Genomic DNA, 9,395 nt, shown 5'->3' on the forward strand with positions numbered 1-9,395 from the left:
CATGAATAACTAATTAACCAAGAAAGGCTTTTATATGGCCACAAAGAAAGAAAGAAGGAAAGATGAAAAATGAAGAAGAGAATGTAAACTAGTGATTGTGAAATGGGAAGAAACTCGAGAGACACAAAATCTTGCATGTTGATATACAAAGACAATAGTAATTATGAAAAAATAGCTGAAACTACCAATACTATTAAATATGCCTTAAAATTACTTAGCAATGACTTCACAGGCACTTGAAAGTTTGGTCTTTCCTCAAGAACATACCTGAGCCAAAATCTTTCACAGCAAGAAAGAAGAAAAAGACGTCAACTTGGGTACCTATACTCCAGTTCCCTTTAAGACTTTTCCTCCAACTATTCATTTATGCTTGTCACTTGTCAATCACGCCTTAAAAACATCTCATCTTTTTGTTGTTGTTAAGTTAAAAAAAGTAAAAGTGGCAGCACAGGCCTGGCCACTTGTGGTGCTGTTGTGTCAAAACACAGCAAGACTAGAAGCCATATGGAAGACGAGGATACAGTTCCTGGGTTGACTCACACACACTGGGTGCATGTGTTCAAGTCCCTGACCCCTGAAAGGCGGATGGGCCACTTGTGAAGTGAGACTCTAATCGAGGATGCTAATCTTCTCTCTCTTAAAAATATACTTATTTAAAAAAAGGGAAAAAAAAGTTAGCAACACACAAAGGCTAATATATATGAAGCTATTTATAAATAATCATCTACTATTACTAGATGAAACGTTATGGCACCCAAATATATATTTTTTTGAATTGGTTTTTTCTATAGAGCATGTGCACTTGCCAGAAAGACAGAGGGAGATAGAGAGATAGAAAGCGATAAATCACCCCCCAGGGGGGATGGCCATGCCACAATCTCTTGTCCTCATTTTCCTTTCAGGATCTTGGGCACACACGCACACATGCATGGAGTGAGTTTAAGCCACCGGGTCCAGGACTCGAACCGCAGTCAACTACATGGGAGTCCAGTGACGTAGCTATTACGCCAACTGCTGGTTCCCTAAGGACACATTTTAGTTTTAGTCCTTTGAAAAGTTAGACTGGTATACCAATTAGTTCTATACCATTTTAAAAAGATCTCTTCAAGGGACCAGCAGATGACATAATAGTTATGCCACTGGACTCCCATGTAATTGACCGTGGTTCAAGTCCCAGACTCATGCTGGGCACATGTGCATGAGTGCTCAAAACCCCTAGAGGAGAATGGAGGGGAAGGAACTGTGGTGTGGCCATCCCTCCTGGGTAGGGGTTATTTCTCGTCTTCTGTTTCTCTGTCTGTCCAGTGAGCAAACACACCCTATAACAAATATCTCTCTTAATTAAAAAAAAAATATATATATATATACCTCAACTGTAAACTTTTAGAGTAAGGTCCAGCACCTTTCCCTTGTCAGCTAACTTCACAGCATTGTGACACCATGGTTTCAGGGAATCTCCCGAGTAGCCTACAAACTGTGACACTGAGGTTGCACGAAATTGGCATTTGACTTTTTCTTCAGTTCCACATTCATCATATAACAGCTATGAAACATCTTGTATAGAAAAGGAAGCATTTGGAGGAATAAGCAGGATATGTTTAAATAATACTCTTGGGGCCAGCAAGTGGCATAGTAGTTAAGGCGCTGGACATCCACTTGGTTGACAGTGGTTTGAATCCCTGACCCGGCAGCTTGAAACTCACTCTGTGCATGTGGGCATGTGTGTCCAAAATCCCAAGGGGAGAATGGAAGAGAAGGAAATGCAGCTATGGCCTTCCCCCGGGGTGTGATTTCTCACTTTCTCTCTCTCTGTCTCTCTGTCTCTCCAGCGAGCACACATATACTACTGGAAAAAAAAAAAAAAAAAAAAAAACCTCTCCAGTCATAATAATATCAAATTTTACACTTTCATTTTTATATTCAAACGATATTAAGTACATTGTCATGTTAAAGTAAAAACACTTTAGCTCTAAAAATATTGTCGAAACAAATGACATAGTGAGAAATAAGACCAACATTTATTTTTACAAAATACAGTCTATGATTTCAGAAACAAAATGCTACATATAATCATACTTATAGATCTCCAAAATTATCATTTCTAGCATTTACATTTTTAAAAGTCATCTCTGGTGCATTTCAAATGTTGTATTTTTACAGAGTTTAAATGTCGATATTGAATCTTTGTTCCTTCTTAAAACTAAAAGGTGCATGAGAATACATCTAAAATAAGATTCCTGAAGTCAAAGAACCGTGTTCAGATAACCTCTGTCTTAACTCCTAGAAAGAAATAACTTCCTTAAAAGTAGACTTCCTGTCTGTTGAGTGGGTTCCAATTAGAGAGGTTCACGATTTGAGCTTCATTTGCATTTTTTTCTGATTTGGGATTCCTCTGGGTTATTCTGACATCATCATTACATGGTATCATATCATCTGCCCAAACAAGCTGTTCATTGTACGTTGCTGTCGAGGTTTTTACTGAAATCTAACCTAAAGGAAGAAATTATGTTTCATGCTTCAGTTTCTCTGAAGCCTCAGTGACAATTTCAATCATAACAATTGCCAGGTTTGTCTCTTTCACTCTGGATTCCTAATTATATGGGCTGATGAGGGTAATTCAAAAGTGTTTCAGAACCACCTACTGCCAAGACTCTGGAAAATGTCTTTTGCAAAATGGAATGTTAATGCTCAGAGGACTTTATTATACCTGGATCACATGCTCTGTGTGCATTTGTGGGGTGAGTCTAAAGGCTGTGTCCCTCGTAAAGAATGTGGCTGTTCTGTTCCATAGCAAATAAGGAAACCCCATTCTTTGCTATTTTTGTTATATATATTTATATGTTAATTTCTAAATATAGCCAACAGAAACTTGGAGGAGAAGCTTGATGAAAACTTAAATGTTATGGTCATTTTAGTTCAGCGCTTATAACAGTATTCCTGACTGGGAATGTCTGCTTCTGAATAAAGAAATGTTTCCTGAGAATTTCTTAAAACAATGTTTTAATAAGTGTTTTCACTTTCAAATATCTCTTTCTTTTAAACTCATGTGTTGTATAGAGCTATTAAGTCAGATAAATTATTGGTCTGTTTCATACAATAGTAAATATTGATACAACGATTATGCTTAAGACTTCAAAAACTTCTGCTCTTCCCCTTATCTACAAAGACATAGGCAGGTAGCCTGAATTTTGTGTTTTTTATTTTTGTCTAAATTAGTAATAACCACAACAATCACCATTGGCAAGTGTATGTACACATGCACACATACAAACACACACACAGATACAGACACACACACACACTGGATGACCATAAAATAAAAAAGACCTGATGGAAAACTATGTTAATAAACTTCATTACAGAGCTGGCGAAGAGTCATGACCCTTCTTCTCTATTTTTATAAGGCAGAGCAGAAATATTTTGCAAGGCTATTGGGTTCTTTTTTTTTCCACCAGTACCATTTCTTGGTAATAAGTATTTGTGTTTGTTTCTTTACTTTTTTGCATATGCATCTATAGACTCTAAATGTAGGCAAATAAGAACTACGAGACCAGTTAAGTTACTTTTAGCTACTTTAGTGAGGCTGATCAGGTGAGAGAAATCTGGGATTCCTATTAGGAGCCCTTCAGAATGGTTTAATTCCTTGACAGCTACCATTAGCTGTCGGCTACGCCATGGATATTGTCCATGTGCACTTTGAGGTAGTCATTCCTTGTAAACTTCTTATGGCAAAACTGGCATTCTGCCAGTGGACGATTGGGATTATGGGTCATCTTGTGTCGGATCAGCATTTTCTTCAGGCTAAAAGCCAAGTCGCAAACCTAGAAAAGACCCAAAGACACCAATCATATTATACTGAAAAACCTAAAAGGTGATATCAACTTAGTATTTCAACAACGTATATCAGCAAATTCCTATTACCAAGTGTGTACTCAGAGGCATAAGCACAAAAACTGCTGTGGGAATAAGTGGAATTTGATATCCGAACTAATGGGCAAAAAAAAAAGAAAAAAAAATTAGTTACAGTTCCCAAGAGTGACCTGCATTTAATGTGTGTCCTCTGCATCCCAATCACCCCCTATTCCTCCCAGCTGCTGGATTTAAACATCTCCAGAGAACAACTTCCTGGAAACAATGCCCTTCTTACCATAATGGAGTGCATTTACAATTTCGTATGGAACCTCTTAAGTAAAACACCGATGGCATCTCTGTGCTGGGCATAAATAGCAGAAGACATTTCTTAACAGTTATCCTTTCCATTTATTGAGTCATCGAAAAAGTCATGACATATTTTTCTATGGTTTTCTATGCAAAAATGCATCACGACTTTTCCGACAATCCAATAGTTCCACTTGTTACGTGAAGGGTTAACATTTCTTTAAGCATCCTAAGTGGAAATTTATTAATCACTATTACACTTCTTATTCTTTTTTATTATACAGGCTTTGTTTAACAAAGGAATGTAACAAATTTACCTCACATAAACTCTACTATATCATTACCAGGCTCAACATACATGAACAGCTCAATAATTAAAAAGATTAAATTCACGCAGAAAACGGAAGACATAAGTATTCAAGTTATAAAACAAAATGAAATGGAATTCAAAGTATGATGTTCTTTACAAACAGTCCATTGACATGAAACTCTTCAAAAGCACATCCACTGTGAAATAAGACACATTTAAATAACACAGAAACACCATAAAAACAAAATGAATATAATGAGAGAGGAAATGGCTTGTAAAATACCATAAAGAAAGCAGGAGCTCTGGGGACCAGCAGTTAGCGTAATGGCTATGTCACTGGACTCCCATGTAGTCGACCACGGTTCACATCCTGGACCTGGTGGCTTAAAACTCATGCCAGGTGCGTGTGCGTGCGTGCCCAAGATCCCAAGAGGAGAACGGAGGAAAAGGGATTGTAGCATGCCCATCCTCCCTGGGGGGAGGTGATTTCTCACTTTCTGTCTCTCTTGCTGGCGAGGGCACACACCCTATAGCAAAAACCTCTCCAAAAAGAAAAAAAGAAAAAGCAGGAGCTCTGAATGAGCTAAGACTTGTGAAAACACTGAAGTAAAGAAAAAATTTGCTTTCTCCTTGTGGAGAAAGGAAGATTTACATTCATGGCAACAAGACACTCATTAGGGTGTATGTAGGCCCCTAATTTGGTAAGAAGGTGGAGTAACCCCATAATGATGCATTTTCATGGGCACAGGAGTAGCAGCAGAGTGTGGTACAAAGAAAAGAAACTTTAGAGTCAGACTACTTTCCCAGGAAGCCTGCTCTGGCCTCCAGATTTGAAACTGAAACCTGCTGTCCTCTCTGGATCCCCTAGACTCTGATCACATTTTTTTTTTTTTTTAAAGTATTTGTCTCCTTCAGCTCCACTGTAATTACATTACCTACTCTATTGTTTATTGTGTGTCTCCACTCGCTAAAGCCCCTCCTCCTTTTTGAGAGGGAAGATCTGAAGATTTCTGCTCATTTTGCTCATAAACCCTAAGGGTAAAAGTAATGACTACAGAGTAGCCTCTCAATTCATGAGCTTGTTGGAGAGCCAACCCGGGTTTGATTTCCAACTCTATCACTTACTAAGGAAATTTAAATAGACAAGGCTTTCTTATACCTTCCAATTTTTCAGTTTTTGCCATAGAGTGCAGACATTCGATATATATTAAGTGGGGATATACAATGCCTCTCTTTCATTTTTGGCCCACTTCACTTAGCAATAAATCTTCCAAATTTGTCCACTTTCTATCAAATGTCAACGTCTCATTTTTCATGGCTGACTAATATTCCATAGTGTACATGTGCCACATGTCTTTAACCCATTCATTTGCTCATGGACATTTGAGTTGGTTCCATGGAAGAAACAAAAGCATGGAGAACAATTGCAGATACTACAGACAGTGTGGGAGGAGGGTGAGAAATGGAGGAGGGTAAAAGGAAGGGACTCAAGGGGGAAAAAGAAAGAAGTAAAACACTTAAGGGACACAAAAATGGAAAATTATCAATTGATGATAACGTATATGAAAGTATCTTTAACTGGAGTACTCATGCTGGAAAATTCACTGTGCAAGCTGTAATAATATACAGTGATTGAATGTATAAAAAGTAATAACATAATAATAAATAAAAAGATAAGGCATCTCTTTTAACTTCAGTTCCCTCACATGAAAAGTGACAATATTGGTAGTTACTTCACAGGATTATGAAGATTAAATAAAATACTCATATGAATAGGCTTTTCTTAAAGAATTATTTTATTTAACTTTATTTATTTATTTAAATTAGATGTAAGAGTGAAAGAGGAAGATATATATAGAGAGAAGGAAAGTGAGAAAGCAAGCCACCACATCAGGGACTTGAACCACAGTTAGCCATGTGGGAGTCCAGCACCCCTAAGCACCATACCACCTTCTAACCTCGCTAATAGGTTTATATTACAGACGTTTAATAAATGTTTGTACCTATTTTTTCTCTTTTTATCCTTCCTAGCAACAAATATCATCAGTAAGTAAGGATGAAGAGTCTAACGTTAAAAGGAGGAAGCCAAAAGCCACCACAGGTGGGATTCAGAAGAGAAAATAGCAAAGAGTGGCAATACACAAGTGGTTTTGTGAGCAAATATAGGCTAATTTTCCATAGTAGACACAATGCATCTGGCCAACTTTAGGAAATGACTTTTTTTTTTTAATGACTCAAAAGCATAAGCTGCATGATCACAATTAAAAATAGAGTATACACCTTCAAAAACAGAATGCATGTAGTGAAAACCAAGGGGAAACAGAAAAGACACAAGAAACACACACAAAAAAAAACACAAAGTATGATGAAAGAGTGCAAAATAAATAAAATTGTGTAATTGTTCTAAAGGTACCGAGTTACCCTTATTGAAAGATAAGACTGCAATTAAGGTAAAAAGCAAAATGCAAACATATGCTGTACAGAAGAAATGCATTTATATTAAAAAATGCACATGAACACAACTTAAAAAGGAAAGTTAGAATTGCATAAAAGCATACAAAACAATGCTGATAGAGTGACTGATATTTAGTAGCACTTCCTCTAAAACACCTTGCATAGACCAAGAGAGAGCAAGTCTTCAAAAAACCATAATGTATGTCTCCTCTTCAAAGATTGAAATACAGGATGGAAACCATTCTACTGGGTTCTTACTTCAAATCTAGCAGTCAGTCTTGACCCAATGCCCCCCCCATCCTCATCTCATCTAATCAATTACGACCTTCTACTGTTTTCTCCTTTTACACAGTTCTTTTTTTTAGAATTATTTTATTTAACTTTATTTATTATTAATATCATTATTATTTTTCAGTTTGATCAGAGAGAGACAGAGAGAGAGAGAGAGGAAATGAGAAAGTAGGCCACCAGGTCCGAGACTTGAACCGTGGTTGGCCATGTGCGAGTCCAGCGCCTTTAACTACCATGCCACTTGCCAGCCCCTCCTTTTACACGATTCTTGAAGGCCTAGAGATACCCAATTATCTGTATCCCCTCTAAAGTGAAAGTCATGGATGCCTAGACCAGTGCTTCTCTCTCAATACACAAATATTTCAGCATGCACGTGCACCTGTGTTACCCGTATTTTTAAATAAAACATATATTCATATTACTGTATCTATATAGCATATTAAAGATATGTACGTGAAGTTTGAAAATATAATAAAGATAAAATAAATAATATATTAACATTAATTTAATAATTATGTCTTCATATTTTCATTAGGCAATATCTTAAGATATGATATATACAAGGGGACTTCAAATGTTTATGAAAAAATGGAGTTAAAGTTTGAGTTTACTTAGGTGCAAACAATTTTGAAATCCAGGTGTAATTTTTTCATGATAGATCAATACATTTTCCATGCACCTTGTGAAGACCTTCCTCATATTTAGCATCAGAGTCCTCTTTAACAAATATATAAGCAAATACGTATTTCCAATGTTTAGGATTGTGTTTTATTGTCCTGACCAGTGGGGTTACTATTTGCCTGAACTATAAGGGGCAGGGATGCAAATGCAACACTCACAAGGCTTAAAGGGCCCAGTTGATCAGATCAATGCTATCTGAATGCCCCTGTATTCATCCACATCCCATCCAGTTCATGCTCCACAGAACAGGTGGGAAGATTCTTTTTTTTTAAATAGCAATACCATATTCTTTGTATGTGAATTTTTAAGAGAGATTTTTGCTATATGGTACATGCACTTACCAGCAAGACAAAGAGAGACACAGAGACAGAAAGTGAGAAATCACGCCCAAGGAGAGGTGGCCACACCACAATCCCTTCTCTTCCATTCTGTTGGTATTGTGGACACTTATACACATGTGCCTGATGTGAATTTTTTAAGCTACTGGGTCCGGGACTTGAACCATCCACAGTCAACTATGTGGGAGTCCAGGGATATAACCATTATGCCATCTGCTGGTCCCTCAATGTCATATTATTACCTAAAATTCTTCCATGGCTCCTTCCTGCTTTTAGAGGAATCACTGAGTTCTAGTCAATTTCAATAGCCTTCCTGCAGGCTCTTGAAGATACTACAGCTTCCTGCCTCATCACTTTCTCACCCCTCTCTCTGTCTCTCTCTCTTTTTAATTTATCATATGGTGCGTATGCTTACCAGAGACACAGAGAGGGAGTGGGAAAATGAGAAAGCACCTCCTGTGGGAGATGTTCACACCACTGTCCCCTCTCCATTTCTCCCTCCTTTCAAGATTTGGGGCATGGCATGCTCACACATGTACTCAGTGTTTCTCAAGCCTCTGGGTCCAGGACTTGAACTGCTCTATTGGCCACGTGGGGTCCAGTCACCTTCACCACCACACCACTGGCTGGCCCTCCCACCTCTCCTGATTGAGATCACCCCTACTCATTTCTCAGGAAGCTTGCAGGACTAGCCTGCCAGGTAACGTTCTCTGCTACACATCCTCATAGAAGGCTTTTACTTTTCTTCAAACTCATACTTCAAGCCTAATTCATTATTCCTGTAATTCATTTATGTCTTTCTCCTTACTTGACTAAGGAAAATGAGGACAAGAGTAGTCACTCCATATGTTTTCGTTGAATTCAGGAAAGAATTAAAAGCAGATGTCTGATAGATTAGATAGATAGATAGATAATAAGCAGATGACAGAGTCTCTATAAGCAATATAAGTATTCCCAAAGACTATGGAATAATTCTAAAGAAATCAAATAAGATATTTATAGAGAGTATTTTGAAGAGAGAGAATTGTTAAAATTTCTTAAACATATATCCTAAGATTCATGATCAAAGAGAAAATAGATTTAAAACTTAACCCTCATGTTCTATTTCTCTGGCTCCTTCAAACAATTGAAGAACAACTGATACCAAATTTTTCAATGGCTTC

The 9,395-nt window shown here is 37.4% G+C and overlaps 1 protein-coding gene across 3 annotated transcripts in view; it reads right to left on the reverse strand.

Annotated features, from left to right (window-relative positions):
- Positions 1-1,996: 1,996 nt before the first annotated feature.
- PRDM5 (PR/SET domain 5) overlaps positions 1,997-9,395 on the reverse strand; it is a 150,826-nt gene continuing 143,427 nt past the window's right edge. For all 3 annotated transcript variants that reach the window (XM_006153109.3, XM_006153108.3, XM_006153110.3), the window contains one exon: positions 1,997-3,821. In XM_006153109.3, the coding sequence (XP_006153171.1) occupies positions 3,657-3,821 (165 nt within the window). In that variant the 3' untranslated portion in view covers positions 1,997-3,656. The remainder of the gene's footprint in view (positions 3,822-9,395) is intronic.

This window comes from Tupaia chinensis, unplaced genomic scaffold (assembly GCF_000334495.1).
Source record: "Tupaia chinensis unplaced genomic scaffold, TupChi_1.0 Scaffold000362_1, whole genome shotgun sequence".
NCBI classification, from domain to species: domain Eukaryota; kingdom Metazoa; phylum Chordata; class Mammalia; order Scandentia; family Tupaiidae; genus Tupaia; species Tupaia belangeri.